General features: G+C 36.6%; 1 protein-coding gene across 1 annotated transcript in view; it reads right to left on the bottom strand.

Moving 5' to 3' along the window:
- GYS2 (glycogen synthase 2) overlaps positions 1–22421 on the bottom strand; it is a 60654-nt gene that overhangs the window by 18820 nt on the left and 19413 nt on the right. The window contains exons 5-10 of the mRNA XM_022577744.2: positions 17929–18073; positions 5406–5523; positions 5099–5219; positions 2194–2300; positions 1471–1530; positions 193–271 (exon numbers count right to left, since the gene is read on the bottom strand). Of these exons, the coding sequence (XP_022433452.1) occupies positions 193–271; positions 1471–1530; positions 2194–2300; positions 5099–5219; positions 5406–5523; positions 17929–18073 (630 nt within the window). The remainder of the gene's footprint in view (positions 1–192; positions 272–1470; positions 1531–2193; positions 2301–5098; positions 5220–5405; positions 5524–17928; positions 18074–22421) is intronic.

Raw genomic sequence — 22421 nt, forward strand, 5'->3', positions numbered from 1 at the left:
TTGAAGGAGCACTGAAAATACACTGAAGAAAGAGAACTTACAAAGGTGTCATTTAGGTAAATACCTAAGAATGACTTTTCTAGCTCTCAGGTTTAAAAATTTCCCAAATCAGCCCACTCCAATGCATTAAGATATTGATCTAAATGGACTTTAACAACTATGGGAAGTGATGGGCACTTTTTCCTTTATTACCTGAGTTGAAAAGATGGCTCTTTTCATAATTGTCAGATCGTCTCGATCCAAAATATTGTTCATGTCAGGAATTTCTCCTCTGTGGGGAAAACAGTTTTAATAATAAAAATGAAAACAGCTGGCACCAACTGAGTGCTTCCTATGTGTTAGACACCGTTTCAAGCAATTTAAAAAGAAATGTTAAGTAAACAAATGTTCCTGATGAAGCTCACAAATTCCTAAAGTTTGAGGAAGTTTGATAAAAGAACACCTTTGCTAGCATAAAAGAAAACTGAAATTAATTTTTAAAGCATTCATGTTGATGATCAGGAGGACATTCTCATTGTATTTTGCCCACCCCTAAGTACTGTGTTCTACAGTGGCCATAACTTGTCCACCTATAAGTTGATATTTTTACCAGTAACAAGAAATGATGCACAACTGCCACCATGCATCAGGAGACAGCACAGCTTTCTCTTCATATTGTAACAAAATCCATATATTTTGTACATATTATTATTTTATAATACATTTTAATTTGATTTTTTATTTAGATTTTATTTTACTTATGCATTTTATATATTTTATTTATTATTTATTTAAACACTATGTATTACTTATTAAGTAAATGTGTTCATTAACATTAATTAATAAATATGTTAATCTAATATATAAGTAAATATATATTTAATATACATGAAGTCAATATATATTTTGACTTAAAATCTCATGAAGGACTTCCCTGGTGGCTGTGTGTTTAAGAATCCGCCTGCAAATGCAGGGGACACGGGTTCGAGCCCTGGTCTGGGAAGATCCACATACCGCAGAGCAACTAAGCTCGTGTGCCGCAACTACTGAAGCCCACGCGCCTAGAGCCCGTGCTCCGCAACAAGAGAAGCCACCGCAATGAGAAGCCCATGCACCACAAAGAAGAGTAGCCCCCGCTCGCCGCAACTAGAGAAAGCCCTGACTCAGCAACGAAGACCCAATGCAGCCAAACATAAATAAATAAATAATTTTTAAAAACCTCATGAAATCTCCCTCAGCTTCAGACTGACATATTAACCCTTAATCAGATTTCCATTGAACTAGAACCTATCTGTATATATAAATATGTTCTCATTTGTGCAAACTGTTTACAAATATTTGTCAGATGAAGGATGAAACAAAATCTGTAAAACATCTTCAAAGGCTATTAATTCCTTTATAGTTGGAACAAAATAAATACAATGTCTAAATGGTTAAGTCTGAATAGTGAAGCCCTAAACGTTTGAAGTGTTCAGTGTTCCAAGCACCTACCTTAATAATGCATCATACAGTTTCTTTCCAAACTTTTCCTTCACAGAATGCGCAGTGTCCCTGCATGAGCAGAAAGATTCACAACTTAAACAATGTCACCATTTTAAGTCTTTCTTTGCCATGACACGGCTGTTGTTCTGTCAGTGCAGACTTTGAAATTACAGGTCCCTTTTGCATCACCTCTTCTGTTCTTTTCCTATTGGCCAGTTTAGCCTGAGTTAAAACCTCCAGAGCTGAGGCAGTTGAACACCCTGACCAGTGCAGAGAATGTAACATTTTTTTGCTTGATGATAATCAGGGGAGGGTGGGGGGAAGGGAAGGGGAGTGGATGGAGGTATCGATGTAATATCGGGAATATGCTGATAATTGTTGAATCTGGGCTGTGGGCAGGTAGGGGAGCATTATACTAATCTCATTACTTTGGCATATGTTTTAACATTTCCATAATAAAATTTTGTTTTAAATTCAACCCATCTTTAAAATAGCTATAGAGGCCTTATCCTTCCATGGTAGCTCATTCCAATGTTTCTATATTAACACAGTTTTATAGGCATGACATAATCTGACATTCAGTAGCCCAATGAGAAGAGAACCAAGTAGTATGTGTGCTATAATAATCTTAATGGAAAAAAAAACAGGTTAAGGAAATAGATCAGAAATCATGCACTTAAAAAAATCCCTTTAGGTCTATTGCTTGAGAACATGTACAAGATGTGAGGTTACCACAGCTGTTTTCGCACTGCCTGGCCTTTCAGGGTTTCCACGTTGAAATTATTTGTCTTGGCAGGCATAATGAAAAACACCACCACGGTGACGTCACTTTTATGCATCTAATGAAGGATTAGAAAACACAACAGATCAACTATCAAAGATAAAATAAACCATGTGACAGATGGACCTGAAACTATGAAAAAGAGTGCTTTGAATATCTTGAGATAAAAAGAACACTTATTTATGACTGACAAAAAAATTACACCCACTGTCTTGAGGCTTTTTCAGAAATTTTAATTTAAATATGGCATTCAATCAAGATTTGTCAATTAACAATTTAAAAATCCACACATAGAATATTTTCATGACATCAATCATCTAAAATATAGAGCAATTGCTATTGCTATCACTGTGCTTTTCTGTGGTTAAAAAAATAACATAAATGTGAGCTAATATCCTTTAAAATTTCAGGTTGGAAAGCTAATGAGGATTTCGTTTGGGTTTATTCTATTTCTTATAGCTAATTTACATGGATTTGCACAAATAGATTATTTACATTCTTCTGTTAAATGTCTTGATTCTCATGATGTTGCATTTTGGGTTTTTTAGCCCTAAAGTAAGGGAACGAGCATATGCCCAGAACTTCTGGTGTGGCAGGCACTGTGTTGGGTGCTTTAAATGCATAACTTAACCCAAGCCTGGTAATACCTGCACAATAGCTATCACTCTCCTCATTAATTTCAAAAGAGAGGCACAAGAGTTTCAAAATTTTGTCTGAGCTCCTATCAGGGGTTATTGGCAAAACTGGGAGTCAACCGGTGTTTTTTTGACTCTACAATCTGCTTACTTTTCCTATTCCAATAAATACCATTGACCCGTAATTTCTCAGACGGAAATGACATGCCAAACAGCTGTGGGAATGAAAGCATAAACTTAAAACTGTGAACAGATGAATGCTTTTGTATTCTGAAATGACTCACTCCTGAATGTGGGACACTTCACCATCTAATCTGTGGTCTCTGTCCTCTAGGACCTGATATCCTATTTGAACATTTACAGGAGCCATAGAATAGGAAACATCCCACAAGTAGCCAATGTGCCATTAAAGAATAAATGTACTATATGGAAAGAGAATGCCTTCTTTTAATTTCTCCAAAGACTGGAATTGTCTTTGATGTCTAGAAAAAGAGAAACTGGCTTTTTCTTGACATCTAAGAATAAAGTGAATAATTAATAAAGGTATGGATAAATTGATTAATAATGTCTCTAAGCACAATACCTATTTGATATAGCTGTGAGTCCATCTGTAAAGCTTGTTGAATAGATACGTATCAGGAAATACTGTGAAATAAGATTATTGCAGTTTATTCTTGAATAATCTTTCTGACCTTCAATCCTATTTTACAGGCTTGGGTTTTTATTAATGTGGTTTTAGTAAATCTTTTAGCATACTTGGTACAATGTCTGCTCTAAGGCAAGGCTAAATCTATGTCCAAGAAATAAAAACTGAACTGGAGAGCAGTATGGAGCTCAGGAAAGTTTAGGTTGTCTCAGTATCTCAATAAGATTGGAATTCTACACTAGTCTCTCCTATTTTCCTGTTACTTATTCTATATTTTTATGTGATGGGATTTGAATATAAGCCAATAGCTTTCATCAGTAGCTATGACACGGTACTTCTATTTACACAGTTTTTATTGCTGGATTAGTTTGGAACCTATAAAGCCCCATCCTCCTGAGCAAAAAATGATTCCACCTTGTTGGGATGGGAATCTCCTTTCCCTCCTTCATGTTTCTTTGTGGTGGGACCTCTCCTAGTTTCACAGTTCAAGACTTTCAATCTCAAGGAAGAGGCATGGCAAGTGAGTTGGGATAGGAATAGATTTTGTAAGTGTCTTCCCCGTTCTACAGAGGAAAACTGCTTGGCTGTCAGCCATGTTGCACATGTTCTTCTGAAGACATGCTCTGGTTGGGGAGGATGGCAATGGCCAGAGCTGCCTGTGATTGGATGTCTAATACCAAGAAGTTTAATACCAAGGTCCAATATTAGGAAGCCTATTGATGCCATACACCCAAGCCGTATCTTCCATTATAGTTTTTATTGGTTTTAAAAAAGGTGAGGTTTTGTTCTCTGTTTACTTGATTTCTCTATATTTATCTTTCAATTGTTTACAAATTCTTTGGGGACAGGTGGGAAAAGGGATGCTATATGGTCGTCTTAAAAATAGCACATATAGGGGCTTCCCTGGTGGTGCAGTGGTTGAGAGTCCGCCTGCCGATGCAGGGGACACGGGTTTGTGCCCCGATCCGGGAAGATCCCACATGCCGCAGAGCAGCTGGGCCCGTGAGCCATGGCCGCTGAGCCTGCGCGTCCAGGGCCTGTGCTCCGCGACGGGAGAGGCCACAACAGTGAGAGGCCGGCGTACCGCAAAAAAAAAAAAAAAAAAAAATAGCACATATATAACCTATAATGGAAGAGAATGTAAAAAAAAGAATATATATATTTATATATGTGTATAACCGAATCACTTTGCTGTATAACTGAAACATGGTAATCAACTATATTTCAATAAAAATGGAAAAAGTTAAAATTAATATAAAAATATTCTTTTAGAAGCATTTCCAATAAGATTTTGCTCCTATGATTCTTGAAAACAAAATAGCACATATGTGATAAGCTTGTGGCTCTCTTTAAAATATACCTGATATCATAGACAAATACACAAGCGAACAGTGTGGCAATCCTAATATGTTAATTGAAAGACCAAAGTCACTTTTAGAGTAAGGCTGTCAGTTTAAGTTTTCAAAATCATATATTCTTTTGAAATCTATTTAAGAAGCCAGAAAGTTCTTTACTTCCCACAGAATAAAGTCCTCCTATAAAAATATACTGTATGGCGTTCTAGATCATTCTTACCCTCAGCAGGAAATTTAGCCTGGATAAGGATTCTAGGAAGATGTCAGCTCCTTTGTTTGAAAACTCATACCTCCCAGCAATGAAGAGGAACAACGTTTTTTCGAGATCAAAGTCCAGATGACTAAAACAAAACAAAACAGGTTCCAATGAAATAAAGCAACAGCAACAAAATGTACACATGAGTTCTGTTAAAGTACAAAGGGGACTAGGAAAGATAAACATTTACTTTAGTAACCCTGTTTTCTCTATACCCCAGATCCCTAACATCACACGCTAATTTTATTTCAGTGAAGAAAAAAAAGCATACCCATAGAAATGACCTCGAACAAAATCTTGGATCCTGGCCTTGTACATGGCATGGAGATTTTGAAACTCATGTACTGCTGAAAATTTCTTAACATTCAAGCCATTTGGAGTAATTACATCTGGAAAAGCAAAGTAAAATCATCATGAAAAAGCTCTTTTGAGAGAGGGTAGCATTGTAAAAAAAAAAAACAAAACAGTAGTTTTAAATCTATCAAGTTAGGTGTCTATTAACATTTCTAGTCTCTGACTATCAAAGAATTGAAAATTCATAAAAGTTTATAATAAGTTGCTGACATAGAAAATCAGGACTCTCTGACTGAAATAACATTGAGTGATGGGTATTATGAAATACACGAATAGCAAAAATAGTCATTGTTAGAGTTTTCATTTATTGATCACTTGCTGTGTACCAGGCACTGCTCTAAACACCTTGCAAGTAACTCATCTAATCCCTGCAACAACCAATAAAGCCAGGGTGCCTATCTGCATTTTCAGAGGCAGAAACTGAGGCACAGAGTTGTCAATAGAATCTGTTCCAGAGCACACGTGTCGGGAGGACCAGTAGCGTCCGTGTGGTCTGCTTCCACCTGTTGTAGCTTTAACTGTGCTGTGCACTAAACTACCTCTTGTCATTTTATTTTGGTCAAATATGTGGGAAGTGTTCTGTCCATATGGAACATTGGAAAAGTAGCCCTTTAGACCTAATACATAACTGAGTCTTTCTACCTAGAAGATTTTGTTGCTTGGGCAGGGAGACATTTTTGGTTTTCCAGAATATTGGTCTGTGATAAGAAAGAGAGACACTGCTCAGAGTATATGGTGGAAATCACCTACTGAGTTGAATTCACGGGTTATTGTATTTAGTAGCAGTAAAAACAAAAGGAATAAAAAAATTAGCACATGGCAATGAAGATTTTGGCAGTGGAGATTTGAGCTAGAAGTCTAAGTATGCTACCATTTTGAAGGATATTTTACAGTTAACAGGCTATTCCCTCGAAATGCTTCCACAAAATCAACCCAGGCTTCTTGGTCATTTGTTGTGAAAAAAATATTTTAAAAGAACTGCTGTTCTTATGATTGTTTACTAAGTAATTGGACATTTGCTACTGATCAGGATAGCGGACAAACCCCTCTTACAATGTATCTCTTTCTATAACATTTATCTCAGGCTTACTTTGAGCCAGACTTTTTTGTAGACCCTATTAATTTAATTTTCATTAAACCATATGAAGTAAGTTCTTTTCACTGTCCCCATTTTGCAGATGAAGAAACTGTGGAGAGGCTATCTGCTAAGGTCAAGTAAGTACAGGGTAACAGAAGTAGGATATAAAGCCAAGGCAGCCTAGCTCCGGTGTCTACATCCTTATTCTCTGTGTCAGGCAGCTGTACTGTCCACAAAGATGGAGAAGGCAAGACTGTATATGAATACCACATTATTATGACTTTAATTCCTCTGGAATTTTCTCACTGCTTCACAAACAATTAAAAATAAAAGATGTGTCTTGACAAATATTGTGTGGTATCACTTATATGTGGAATGTAAAATATAAATGAACTCATCCATGAAACAGAAACAGACTCACAGACATAGAGAACAGAATTGTGGTTGCCAAGGGAGTGGAGCGTGGGGGAAGGATTGATTGGGAGTTTGGGATTAGCAGACGCAAACTGTTATATATAGAATGGATAAACAAGGTCCTACTGTGCAGCACAGGGAACTATATTCAATATCCTATAATACACCACAATGGAAAAGGCTGTGAAAAAGAAGATATATATATATATATATATATATATATATAATATATATATGAATAACTTTGCCATACAGCAGAAACTAACAACAATACTTCAAGAAAATAAGTTAGAAAAAAAAGATGTGTCTTGAAATTAATTGTCTCAGTTTATTAGCCTAAAGAATTAGGTCAATGAGGTCTTTTAACATCTGTATTTCTAGTGAAGAATAACCTCCCACATAGAGGCCTACATGCAGTGGTATCCAGCACTCCAGGAAAAAGAGACAGAGAGAAAGATGTTTTATCAGTAGTATTTGCCCATCTCCATGGCGTAAATACTCCCACCATGACTGATTTCAAGCTACTAATGTGAATACAGAATCAGAAAGAGATACAAAGTAACACCGTTACATACTATTTCCACCGTACTAATGCAATAGACATAAATGAGAGTATTGATCACGGTAAAATGTAGTAAAATAACTAGGAATTGATGTCTTTTGAGTACTAATTTTGTTTTTAGTATAATATTTAATTGTAAATTTACATAATTTAACTTTTTTCTTTTATTTTTTTATACATCAGGTTCTTGCTAGTCATCCATTTTATCTACATCAGTGGATACATGTCAATCCCAATCTCCCAATTCATCCCACCACCACCACCAGCCCACCCGCCACTTTCCCCCCTTGGTGTCCATACATTTGTTCTCTACATCTGTGCCTCTATTTCTGCCCTGCAAACCGGTTGATCTGTACCGTTTTTCTAGGTTCCACATATATGCGTTAATATACGATATTTGTTTTTCTCTTTCTCACTTACTTCACTCTGCATGACACTCTTTGGATCCATCCACGTATCTACAAATTACCTAATTTCGTTCCTTTTTATGGCTGAGTAATATTCCATTATATATATACCACATCTCCTTTATCCATTCGTCTGTCAATGGGCATTTAGGGTGCTTCCATGACCTGGCTATTGTAAATAGTGCTGCAATGAACATTGGGGTGCATGTGTCTTTTTGAATTATGATTTTCTCTGGGTATATGCCCAGTAGTGGGATTGCTGGGTCATATGGTAATTCTATTTTTCGTTTTCTTAAGGAACCTCCATACTGTTCTCCATAGTGGCTGTATCAATCTACATTCCTACCAACAGTGCAAGAGGGTTCCCTTTTCTCCACACCCTCTCCAGCATTTGTTGTTTGTAGATTTTCTGATGATGCCCATTTGGACTGGTGTGAGGTGATACCTCATTGTACTTTTGATTTGCATTTCTCTAATGATTAGTGACGTTGAGCAGCTTTTCATGTGCTTCTTAGCCATCTGTATGTCTCCTTTGGAGAAAAGTCTATTTACGTCTTCTGCCCATTTTTGGATTAGGTTGTTTGTTTTTTTAATATTGAGCTGCATGAGCTGTTTATATATTTTGGAGATTAAACTTTTGTCCGTTGATTTGTTTGCAAATATTTTCTCCCATTCGGAAGATTGTCTTTTCATCTTGTTTGTAGTTTCCTTTGCTTTGCAAAAGCTTTTGAGTTTCATTGGGTCCCATTTGTTTATTTTTGTTTTTATTTCCATTACTCTAGGAGGTGGAACAAAAAAGATCTTGCTGTGATTTATGTCAAAAAATGTTCTTCCTATGTTTTCCTCTAAGAGTTTTATAGTGTCCAGTCTTACATTTAGGTCTCTAATCCGTTTTGAGTTTATTTTTGTATTTGGTGTTAGGGAGTGTTCCAATTTCATTCTTTTACATGTAGCTGTCCAGTTTTCCCAGCACCACTTATTGAAGAGACTGTCTTTTCTCCATTGTATATCCTTGCATCCTTTGTCGTAGATTAGTTGACCACAGGTGCGTGGGTTTAACTCTGGGCTTTCTGTCCTGTCCCATGAATCTATATTTCTGTTTTTGTGCCAGTACCATATTGTCTTGATTACTGTAGATTTGTAGTATAGTCTTAAGTCAGGGAGTCTGATTCCTCCAGCTCCGTTTTTTTCCTTCAAGACTGCTTTGGCTATTCGGGGTCTTTTTTGTCTCCATACAAATTTTAACATTTTTTGTTCTACTTCTGTAAAAAATGCCTTTGGTAATTTGATAGGATTGCATTGAATCTGTAGATTGCTTTGAGTAGTATAGTCATTTTCACAATACTGATTATTCCAATCCAAGATCATAGTATATCTCTCCATCTGTTGGTATCATCTTTAATTTGTTTCATCAGTGTCTTATAGTTTTCTGCATAAAGGTCTTTTGTCTCCCTAGGTAGGTTTATTCCTAGGTATTTTATTCTTTTTGTTGCAATGGTAAATGGGAGTGTTTCCTTAATTTCTCTTTCAAATTTTTCATCATTAGTGTATAGGAATGCAAGAGATTTCTGTGCATTAATTTTGTATCCTGCATCTTTACCAAATTCATTGATTAGCTCTAGTAGTTTTCTGGTGGCATCTTTAGGATTCTCTATGTATAGTATCATGACATCTGCAAAGAGCAACAGTTTTACTTCTTCTTTTCCAATTTGTATTCCTTTTATTTCTTTTTCTTCTCTGATTGCTGTGGCTAGGACTTCCAAAACTAGGTTGAATAATAGTAGTGAGAATGGACATCTTTGTCTTGTTCCTGATCTTAGAGGAAATGCTTTCAGTTTTTCACCATTGAGAATGATGTTTGCTGTGGGTTTGTCATATATGGCCTTTATTATGTTGAGGTAGGTTCCCTCTATGCCCACTTTCTGGAGAGTTTTCATCATAAGTGGGTGTTGAATTTTGTCAAAAGCTTTTTCTGCATCTATTGAGATGCTCATATGGTTTTTCTTCTTCAATTTGTTAATATGGTGTATCACATTGATTGATTAGCGTATATTGAAGAATCCTTGCATCCCTGGGATAAATCCCACTTGATCATGGTGTGTGAATCTTTTAATGTTTTGTTGGATTCTGTTTGCTAGTATTTTGTTGAGGATGTTTGCATCTATATTTATGAGTGACATTGGTCTGTAATTTTCTTTTTTTGTAGTATCTTTGTCTGGTTTTGGTATCAGGGTGATGGTGACCTCATAGAATGGGTTTGGGAGTGGTCCTTCCTCTGCAATTTTTTGCAGGAGTTTGAGAAGGGTGGGCGTTAGCTCTTCTCTAAATGTTTGATAGAATCCACCTGTGAAGCCATCTGGTCTTGGGCTTTTGTTTGTTGGAAGATTTTTAATCACAGTTCCAATTTCATTACTTGTGATTGGTCTGTTCATATTTTCTATTTCTTCCTGGTTCAGTCTTGGAAGGTTATACCTTTCTAAGAATTTGTCCATTTCTTCCAGGTTGTCCAATTTATTGGCATAGAGTTCCTTGTAGTAGTCTCTTAGGATGCTGTGTATTTCTGAGGTGTCTGTTGTAACTTCTCCTTTTTCATTTCTAATTTTATTGATTTGAGTCCTCTCCCTCTTTTTCTTGATGAATCTGGCTAATGATTTATCAATTTTGTTTATCTTCTCAAAGAACCAGCTTTTTATTTTATTGATCTTTGCTCTTGTTTTTTTGTTTCTATTTCATTTATTCTGCTCTGATCTTTATGATTTCTTTCCTTCTGATAACTTTGGGTTTTGTTTTTTCTTCTTTCTCTAGTTCCTTTAGGTGTAAGGTTAGATTGTTTATTTGAGATTTTTCTTGTTTCTTGAGGTAGGCTTGTATACTTATAAACTTCCCTCTTAGAACTGCTTTTGCTACATCCCGTAGCTTTTGGATGATTGTGTTTTCATTGTCATTTGTCTCTAGGTATGTTTTGTTTTCCTCTTTGATTTCTTCAGTGATTTCTTGGTTATTTAATAAGGTACTGTTTAGCCTCCATGTGTTTCTGTTTTTTTCCCTGTAATTGACTTCTAATCTCATAGCATTGTGGTAAGAAAAGATGCTTGATATGGTTTCAGTTTTTCTTAAATTTACTGAGGCTTGATTTGTGACCCAAGATGTGATCTATCCTGGAGAATGTTCTGTGCACACTTGAGAAGAAAGTGTAATCTGCTGTTTTTGGATGGAATGTCCTATAAATATCAATTAAATCGATCTGGTCTATTGTTTCATTTAAAGCTTGTGTTTCCTTATTAATTTTCTGTTTGGGTGATTTGTCCATTGGTGAAAGTGAGGTGTTAAAGCCCCCCACTATTACTGTGTTACTGTCGATTTCCTCTTTTATAGCTGTTAGCAGCTGCCTTATGTATTGAGGTGCTCCTATGTTTGGTGCATATATATTTATAATTGTTATATCTTCTTCTTGGATTGATCCCTTGATCATTATGTAGTGCCCTTCCTTGTCTCTTGTAACATTCTTTATTTTAAAGTCTATTTTATCTGATATGAGAATTGCTACTCCAGCTTTCTTTTGATTTCCATTTGCATGGAATATCTTTTTCCATCCCCTCACTTTCAGTCTGTATGTGTCCCTAGGTCTGAACTGGTCTCTTGTAGACAGCATATATATGGGTCTTGTTTTTGTATCCATTCAGCCAGGCTACGTCTTTTGGTTGGAGCATTTAATCCATTCATGTTTAAGGTAATTATCGATATGTATGTTCCTATTCCCATTTTCTTAATTGTTTTTTGTTTGTTTTTGTAGGTCCTTTTCTTCTCTTGTGTTTCCCACTTAGAGAAGTTCCTTTAGCATTTGTTGTAGAGCTGGTTTGGTGGTGCTGAATTCTGTTAGCTTTTGCTTGTCTGTAAAGCTTTTGATTTCTCCATCGAATCTGAATGAAATCCTTGCTGGGTAGAGTAATCTTGGTTGCAAGTTCTTCCCTTTCATCACTTTAAGTATATCTTCTCACCCAAATTCTGAATTTATTGTTTTTTTAAAAAAAATACAAAACAAAACAGAATAAATTCAGAATTTGGGTGGACAAAAAGTCTCTTACCACATGGATGCCTTTGAAATAAGGAAAATGAAAAGAAATTTGATATTCTTAATTACATATAGCTAATCCAGCTCCCTGGATCCTCTCTTTTTTCTCTAGGTAGTAAAGCAACTGAGTAAAAATAGGATTTTGTAAATGAAAAACATTGTAGAAACTGAAGAATAACTGTATTGTGGAAACCAGAACTACTCTAGTCTAAAATCTCTTGCTTGGACTCACAGATGTAGAGAACAAATTAGTGTTTACCAGTGGGGAGGTGAGAGGGCAATATAGGGGTGGATGATTGGGAGGTACAAACTCTTGAGTGTAAGAGAGGCTCAAGGATGTGTTATACAATATGAGGAATATAGCTAATATTTTGTAATAACTGTAAGTGGAAAGTAACCTTTAAAAATTGTATACATTTTTAAAAAATATTAAAAGAATAAAAATAAATAAAATATCTTGCTTGGTTTTTGGAGCAGGCAAAATATTAGATTGCAAGCAACTTATCTTGGCTATGCACAGAGCTCACAGAATTGTTGTAACAATCCAAGAAGGTAACTTCTTATTTCATTCCTTTTTTGCCCTCTTGGGTATATAGGCATCTCCTGTATAGATGAAGCCTTGAGTCTTATCTGTTGTTCCCTTAAATTTTACCTAATCAAAGAGGACTTCTCTGAAACACTACATAAAGAAAAAATCAAAAACAAAACATGCCCACCACCTCCACCTCCACTCCCTATTCCCTTACCTGATTTACTTTTCTCCACGGCATTTATTAACCCAAACATATCGTGCATTTATTTGATAATCTGGTCTATTGCCTGTCTCCTCTCTTCAGAATGTAAGCTCTATGAAGGTAGATATGTGCATTTATCCACTTACCCTTTCCTACTGCTTGAAGCAGTGTTTAATAATTAATTGTTGGATGAATGAATAGTTTCTATATTACTTTATTGAAATGTTGCTCCATACTTAGAATTTTGGGACATAGAATCTCCATCAGTTTGAAAGTCTAATTGCTCAGGAATTCTGAACCAAGGGTGAGTTATGATTCCTTGGGCATCTAAAATAGTACTATTGAAACAACAAGGTCCTACTGCATGGCACAGGGAACTATATTCAATATTCTGTGATAAAACATAATGGAAAAGAATATGAAAAAGAAAGTATATATATATATATATATATATATATATATATATATATATAACTGAATCACTTGGATATACAGCAGAAATTAGCACAACATTGTAAATCAACTATACTTCAATAAACTAAATTTAAAAAAATAGCAGGTCTGGCTGGGCAGCATCCAGATGGCAGCACTTACAAGCTGTTTGGCTTTGGAATAGTCACTTGACCTCTCTGTGCCTTGGGTTCCTCATCCATAGCAAGGAGGGATAATAATAGTTCTTATCTCATTAAGCTAATGTGATGATGAAATGAGATTATTCATGTGAACAAAATACTAGAATGGGGCCTGACACATAACAAGCATTCAATAAATAATATTGATCATGGAAAAATAAAAATAAAATAGTATTATTGGCTACCAGTTGTTGACAGCACAAAAACAAAACAAAACAAGCAAAAACAACAACAAAAAAACCCCTAACAGCTTGCCACGAAAAAGGAATTGAATGCCGCCTCGGTGTCTTATTTAGAGTGCATATGTTGTCATCACAGTACCGTATCCTGTTTTATCATCAGGTTTTAGTACTGGCACAGCATGTACACCTCACTACAGATGTGTAACTAGTTTAAGGAGTATTTGCTCATACTTTTATTCCAATTTTTTTCCTTAGGAAGGGCTCAGGTCTTAGTTCTAAGCTGGAAGTATATTGCAGCAATGATTAAATCCAAAAGAGCAGACACTGATGCTTCTTTGTACTTTTTTAATTTCTGAGAGATCACCATGGGAAGTCTGTTTCTTGTTGCAAGTTTATTCTACTGGTTTGAGGGCTACTGGGACTCCTTACCAAGGGGATTTTGGATCATTCTTTGCTTTGATAAGTGGAAGTGACTTTGAGAGAAGCAATTCAGAATATAGCTTTCAGTGATATCACGTATGCGATGACTCACTATAACCATGAAGAAGGAATATGATTCTAACAACCTTGGCCAAGGGCCACCTGAAAAAGTGCTTATTATATCATAACTGAACACTCCATACCCGCCTTGTCCATATGGTATTATACAGATGCACTGTCAAAATATTCTACAGGATTTTGAGCCATTTTACTGAATGTTCTGAATGCAGTAGACACTCCTGGGATTCATTGTCTTGTGAATAATTCACATCATCACACATCACATAAGGGGACTGCTAGAAATTCCCTAAACTCCATATAATAGATTTTGAGAGACATACCAGTTCAAGATGAATATTCTTGCAAAACACCCTCTCTGCAGCCTGGCATCTATACACTGGGTTGGGGTATAAAGCTGTGCTTAGTGTGTTTGAAAAAAGTCTACAGGAGCTTTGGACCCCAATGACCTTTCTGGCAAAATGGCATGAAATCACTCACTGGCTAGAGTATTTTGTTTGGTTGACATTACAATGTCAAATTTAGTTCATTTATATGACACCTCTTTAAGATGACATCACAAACCCTACATTTTCTAAGAAATATCCAAATTGTGAAGTTCGGGCAGATGGTAGAGTTCTACAACAAAATCAAAAAATTCTTACAGGGACGTTGATTCTCTTTGTAAAATTTACATCTCTGAACAAAATCAGATGGTTTTGAATAGAACTGTGCCTTCGAGTTTTTCACAAATCCAAACCACCAAACGTTAGGTGAAAGGAGGACAATGAGTGATTTTATAGTAAATGTGGGAATACATGAGCTGCCGGATGCATTGGCATTCTTCAACTGGAGATAATTCGTTTGGGAGTTTTTTGCTTCAACACAGACTAAAAACTTTTCAATATATAATCCATGAGGGCAATATTTTTTTTTTTTTTTTTTGTGGTACGCAGGCCCCTCACTGTCGTGGCCTCTCCCGCTGCGGAGCACAGGCTCCGGACGCGCAGGCTCAGCGGCCATGGCTCACGGGCCCAGCCGCTCCGCGGCCCATGGGATCTTCCCGGACCGGGGCACGAACCCGTGTCCCCTGCATCGGCAGGCGGACTCTCAACCACTGCGCCACCAGGGAAGCCCGAGGGCAATCATTTTGATGTACATTATTTTCAAGTTTCAAAGCAGATGTATTCAATTGCATATTTGTAATTAGTAAATTTATAATGTTGCCCTCTCTCCAATATTTTTTAAAAATCATCTTTTCAACATCAGATGTTACTTTTAATGGAATTTATGGTCAAAGTATAATAATGAGGCTTCCCTGGTGGCGCAGTGGTTGAGAGTCCGCCTGCCGATGCAGGGGACACGGGTTCGTGCCCCGGTCCAGGAAGATCCCACATGTCGCGGAGCAGCTGGGCCCGTGAGCCATGGCCACTGAGCCTGCGCGTCCGGAGCCTGTGCTCCGCAACGGGAGAGGCCACACAGTGAGAGGCCCGAGTACCGCAAAAAAAAAAAAAAAAAAAAAAAAAAAAGCATAATAATGCAGTAATAAATAAGGCTTTGCCAATTAGCATATGATAATATTATTAAAAATATCTGGCCCCATATAAGCTTTTGATCCAGCCGACATTCCCCTCTTGCTCTGGAGCTACACCCACACCTTTTAGCTGTGGTTATACTTTTAACTGGGGAAGACTTCAAGGAAAACGAAAAAATACAAAGTCACGATGTACTATATGATGCTTTTTCTCAGAATGCTCTTGGGAAAAATTTTGTGCTTAATAATCCATTAGAAGCCTGTGGACCATCTTGAACCACAAAGCATCAGGGATCTCACAATTTCTATCAGAGCCACCACGTGATTCTTTTACTAGTCAGAAATGGAGTAGCTTATGGGGTTTATAGTTCTAGTAGAACCTCCAAGTGAAGTTAGCAGAAGAGATGAGAGCTTGGGAAAAGTCTGATCTATACAAAATAATAATCGTTGTCATTTTCTGAACCTTTACAATGAACCAGGCACTGATCTGCGTTCTTCCCCTGTAGTAACTTATTTAATCATTGCAACAATTCTAGATAAGAGATAGTATTATCATCTCCATTATGCAATTAGGGCAAAGAGAGCTTAAGCAACTTTCACAGTGTCATACAGCTAGTGACATATATTCAACACAAAGTCATTTTTGATACTGAATTCAGGCAGTTTGGCAACAAGTCCACAGTTTTCACCCCTATCCTACAGCAATCTCCTTAAGAAAACAGGAAGTTAAGAAAATAGTATATAGAGAAAGCAGGATCCAGAATCTGATCACGGAGAATGTCTGCTTTTCAAAGATGGAAGATAGAAGAGAAACTATGAGAGACACTAGAAAAGAATCATATTTGAGAAAACTTAGAATATGTAATGTCATGAAAAGTAAGGGATGATAGAGGTATCTGCCACCTTTAACTTCTAAAGAATGTCAAGGTACATAAAGAAAATTACAGAATTCTGAACTTGGTGACTTTTGAAAAAGCAATTTTAGGCCAAGTGTTGGAGGTTGGAAATTAGAGTTGAAGGGGCCATGAGTAAGTGGAAGAAGTATGGATTATTTTTCTAAAATATTTAACAAAAGGAGGGAGGATGGGATTGTATAGACATCTGACAGAGTAGTGGCTTCAAGAGAAATTTTTATTTTAGAATAGGAAAAAATAAAGCATTTTCATAAGCACAGAAAAGGATACTGAAGATAGGGGAAAAAAGGAAGCCAAGAAACAAGTGAGCATATTGATGTAGCAAACTCCTGTAAGAGACATGAGAGTGAGAACCCAAGTGAATCCAAGAGAAGCCTGGGAAAGAAAAAAGAATAGCATAGGATCTTGAAGCTGTCACTACTCAAATTACTTGGATTCTTCTTTTTTAATTATCTAGAACTTTGAAATGCTTTCTCTGATATTCAACTGGTATCTGAAAGAAAGACAACTAGAGACAAGACCACAGCAATCAAGCAAGGAGGATGTATTAATTAGGACTGTTTGGTTGCAAGTGACAGAAACCTATTAACACTAAGTATAATAAGGAGGGATTTATTAATAAGATGCTGGAGTGTCTCATAGCAAAGACTTAGCTGGGCCTCAGGAATTAGTTTAAACCATGGTCTAAATCACTGTGGAAAGTATAGAGTTCTCTCTCTCTCAAACTGTTTCTGCTTCTTATTGTACTTCACTGTAGTTTAACTTTCTTTGCATCTCATGCAACATAATGGGAAAATGGGCACTGCTAACAGCTTCCAAGGTGACATTTCTGTTATACAAGAGTGCATTCAAACAGACTCATCTGTTTAGACTCCTTCTTATGAGAGCATTCTGATTGGTCCAGCTTATGTCAGATGTCTACCTCTGGACCAATCAGCTGTGGTCAGGTGACAGTGTCATGTTTTAGGAACATGCCTCTTGGCATTGCAACCTCTGGATGGGTCTGGGGATAGTTCCCAGAAAAACTTACAAGAAAATCTTGGGAGAAGTAACACAACAGGTTTCTACTAAACAGGACTAATAAGGCGATGTTCTAGGATGTAGGACTAGGGTAGTATCACTCACATTTCTGATATTTTCTGGACTTTCATTTTCTTAAAATAGAAAAATCAACTCAGCTTGCTTACGCACAGGAAGTCATTATGACAATCCAGTTCAGAGCTAGGTCATTTTAAGCATAGACTATAAGACAAGCACAGATTGTACACTAGTATGTTCCAGATATAGCTTAGTGTTCAACAAAGCTACTGAAAATATGTGTAAAGATTTGAGTGGTAATAGTGAATGCAATTTTTCCTCTTATTATTATTTTACGCATTTTTGTTTCAAACAAAATTCTCATAGGTCGGTGACAAACTCAGGGATAATAATTACCAGGCTTTCTCTTCAGCATGTGTTCTGCCTCTATCGCTGTTATTTCAGAAACAGTGGTGAATACATGAGCACAATGGACTGAGGCACGCTCCATGCAATACCGGTGATAAATCTGTCTTTCCCCAGCCTCTTTGTCTATGTTAAACTGTGAACACAAAACAAAACACACGCACATACACATTTGCTTACACCGATCCTTCTACACGAGCAAAACAAAATCACATATTTCTCATATTGTTTTTCCTCAAAGCTGTGTGAAATTTTATGACCACAAAAGAAATAATGATAAATTTCTGTTAAACCCATTACTAAAGCACATAGCTACTTATGCTTACAAAAAGTGCTGTTTAGTTCATCTGTGCTTCTAAACTGTCATTTAACCCCCTATGTAAATATTTCCCCTTTGCTATAATCATAGAGAATTCTTGATTTTTTTGGCATTTTAATTTTACTTATTTTATAAATGTTGAGCAAATTCCTTTCCCCAAGGTCTTTATCATATTTTTCCATAAGCAATGAAACAAAGCTGACATTAAACTTGATACTGAAAGTAAGGATAAGTATTATCCTTCTTATTCACTAAAGGAAAGAAACCTGACAAAGAGAAAAGACAATGCTTTTCCATGTGTAACTCCCAACACCGTGAAATTTCAAGGAGTGTACAGTTACTTTAATTAGATGGTGCATTAGATTCTGTAATCATCCATTATTCTGGGTATCTTAACTTTAAAAAAAAAGCCAAACCCCCAACAGTTACTTAACACAGTTAGCAACCGTTGTGGGCTTTTGCCATTTTGCTTAGTTACTGAATGTTATGTCTCTATAGCTGCATATGAAACTAGCAGTGTCTAAGACAAAAAAGTATATAAAGTTTCTGGCATTGTATTAGTGGGGTGCTTTTTGTAATAAAGATTATTAGAAGCTCAAGTCTATGTATCAGACCCTTCTAAGAGCGATATCATATTTAATCCTCATAAACCAGAGACACATTTTTTGTCTTCATCTTACGTAGGGGGAAATTGAAACTTTTAGGGGTTAAAAAACTGGCCCAAGGTCACATTCCTATTAAGTATTTTAGCAGAGCCCTAAATTGATCCCAAATCAGTTTGACTCCACACCTGGGCTCCGGCCTGCTTTTATATCAAGTAGATTCCAGCTCAATCAACATGGCAATCCCAATAACGACTGCACCATATAGAGGAATGTACTAAAAGAGACTCATTGGATGATTCTAGAGATTACAACAGGGACGTTCCTAGAGCATTCTTTCTTGACTGTAATATTTGCAACCATCTCTCTGAAAATGACTGAATCAAGGCTCTATATGGCATGCTTAGATCAGCTCTGTATGGCTGGTCTCATTCATTCAACCAAATCTCTCATTCAGCCTACATTTGTTTAGTAATTTACATACTTTTGTTGCTTTCAGAGAGCTTATGAATGAGAAAGCAGGTAAAAATTGGGCAGAAATGAGTAAGTGTCTGAGTAAGGTGCAGGATCAGAGAGGGTCTGATTCATCCTGGCTGAGGAGAGAGAAAAGTATCTCATATTTATGCAATTGTTCATATTGTCAATATCACCTCTAGAATGTACGATTTTCAAGGGCAAGGAACATGACTTATTAATCTTTGTATTTCTAAGTTGATTAGATAAATAAAATGACATTTGGACTGAGGCATGAAAGTTTAATTTGGGGAAAGGTTATTTTGGACTGAGAAATTTAGTTGCCCCAAAGAACAAATATATAAAGTCAAGTTGTATGTGCAGAAAATGGCAGGACATCTGACGTGACTATAGCATTGGGTGTAGAATGTAGGACACGTAATAGAGAGACATCCTGGTAATAGGACCAGATCCCAGAAGTCCCTGAAGACAAGGCTAGAAATTCAGCCTTTGTCCTGAATACAATGGCAAGCACTGAAAGGGCTCAGCTAGAGGTATGGTAAAGACATAGTCTATTTTTGAGAAAAATAACTCTGGAATGAAATATTTCCTATTTCATTAAGTTTGGGGGAAATTACATGAGTTAACACATATCAAATGTTTAGAAAAGTGTCTGGCACATGGAAAGGGCTTGATAATTTCAGCTATTGTTATTATTTAGTAGTGTTGTTGTTATTGTAGAGAATAGTAAGATTTCACATAGGGGTAGCACTTAACATCTGAATACTATTTAGAGGTGAGAAGATAGGATTCCTAAATGAGGAAACCAAGTACGCAAAAATACAGGGAGAGGATAGCAGAGGCCTTGCGATCCCCTATAATTGAACTTGACCAGCTCAAAACTTGGTCAGAGGAAAGAGTTAAAATCCACCAAACAATTGTCTATGGCTTTCTTCACCATTTTCTAATCCCAAACAGCCCTGTCCTCACTTTCCCATCTAGGAAATCCCATTGCTATCAAGAAAAGAGAGGCCTAAACATAAGAAAACTAATGCCCATCCCCTTTTTATTTAAAGCATTAGGTATCTAGTCATTATCATTGAGGAGACAATTGACCAATGGCAGGGCCGCTAAGAATGAATTTTGAAACATCTTCATGGAGAGTCTCAGAAAATTCATATGCTGGCTGAAAATAGTTGCAATCCTATTTTAACTAATACATTTAAGCCAAAACATAAACAAACATCAAGGTCCTTATGAATCGGCTATTAACCAAAAAGGTTTTCAGTTAACGTCTTTGAGTAAAATAGTTCTAATCTTTCTGCTTTTATCAAAGTTAAATGCTTTTATCCTTGTTCTCATTTTCCCCCGATGTCTACTTGCCTGAGTCAGAGCTCACTGAAACTGACTGTGGATCCTGTACCAAAGACTAATTTATGACTCATTTCTTATGTTGAACTTTTAAAAACTTTTCATATATATAATTTGGTGTTTTGCTGTTTCACTGAATTTCTAAACCTACTGTGAGCATTGGAAGGTCTGCTGTAAAAATTGATATGGGGGCCTTTCCTGTGAATAATGATTATGAGGTTTTTTTGTTTTTTTTTTTCTCGGTACGCGGGGCTCCCACTGCTGTGGCCTCTCCCGTTGCGGAGCACAGGCTCCGGACGCGCAGGCTCAGCGGCCATGGCTCAGCGGCCATGGCTCACGGGCCCAGCCGCTCCGCGGCATGTGGGATCTTCCCAGACCAGGGCACGAACCCGTGTCCCCTGCATCGGCAGGCGGACTCTCAACCACTGCGCCACCAGGGAAGCCCTGATTATGAGTTTTTAACATAAAACCTAGTTCTTAATTACTTGTTATTTATTTACTAGTCACTCTGCTGAGCAGGACTTTTTACTAGAGAGATGGGCTGGGGTCTGGCTAAGCTTCCATATTTCAACAAGTGAGGGGTTTAAGCTAGGGAGATATATAATCATATTTGAAAACAGTATGATATAAACACTGACCTTTTACTAAACAGATACAGTTATAATATATAATTATATATTATAATGGTTTTATTCCTTAAAAACGATTAATAAAATTTGATGAATATTATTAGTTGTTTTTATTAATTGTTTATCCAATGCTCTTAAGTATTCTGCTGTGAAATATTTGATATGCCTCTGTAATATTTTCTCTTTCACAAAAATCAAAGTCCGCTCTTCTCCAGGAAACATGGTGGTTGAGTTTATCACAGATCACTGGTTTGCCCTCATTAGCCTACCATTAGGAAATCTCCCTGATCTCCTGACTTTTTGAATTCCTTGTTGACTTTATTTTAAATATACATCTAATGTTTACAGTTTGACCTTCAGGTTTTGCTGACCTTTTTATAGGCAAACTCTCCTTAGGACCATTCATTGCTTTGCAAATGTTAAAGTTTGTCTGAAAGAACTTTCCTGTGCTCAAAATGTCTCTGAGATGATAGTATAATTTTCTGCCCTCATTATCTGAGTAGTAGTATTCATATGTAACAAACACACACAAACATACACACACTCACACAAGCATGCATTCTGTTTCATAGAATTCTAGAACTTTTTTAAACTGGGGGAGTCTTTAGAAATCAACTTTCCAACTTCCTAATGTTCCTGATAGTGGAACAGAACCCTAAAATACTAAGTTGACTTAATTGGCAACATAGATACCAAATCTGCAAAACTCCTGGCTTTATGTTACTCAAATGCTTGATCACTATTACTGACAGGATGATGTGAGAAACATACTTTTATTAATCTGATTGAACCTATGGAAAATAGAAGAAGTCAAAACTGAATGACTTTGGGTCATAGAATAAGGCAGTCTTCTAAGATAGGCAAACCCAACTGTTTAGTCATGAAGGATCCACATCCCTGTTTTTTCTTTTCTTCAGAGATGTATTTCTTACTCGTAGATCTTTTCATTCATCTTTTTTTCATTATCTTGTACTAATTTCATCTTAATACTCTCCGAATTTATTTTGTTTCATTTATTCTTTTATTTTCTTTTAAAAAATTTTTTTTAAATTAATTTATTTTTGGCTGTGTTGGGTCTTCATTGCTGCACGCGGGCTTTCTCTAGTTGCA

This window comes from Delphinapterus leucas, chromosome 11, assembly GCF_059928025.1.
Source record: "Delphinapterus leucas isolate spDelLeu-1000000601 "Yukka" chromosome 11, BTC_Dleu_Yukka2, whole genome shotgun sequence".
In the NCBI taxonomy this organism is placed as follows: Eukaryota; Metazoa; Chordata; class Mammalia; order Artiodactyla; family Monodontidae; genus Delphinapterus; species Delphinapterus leucas.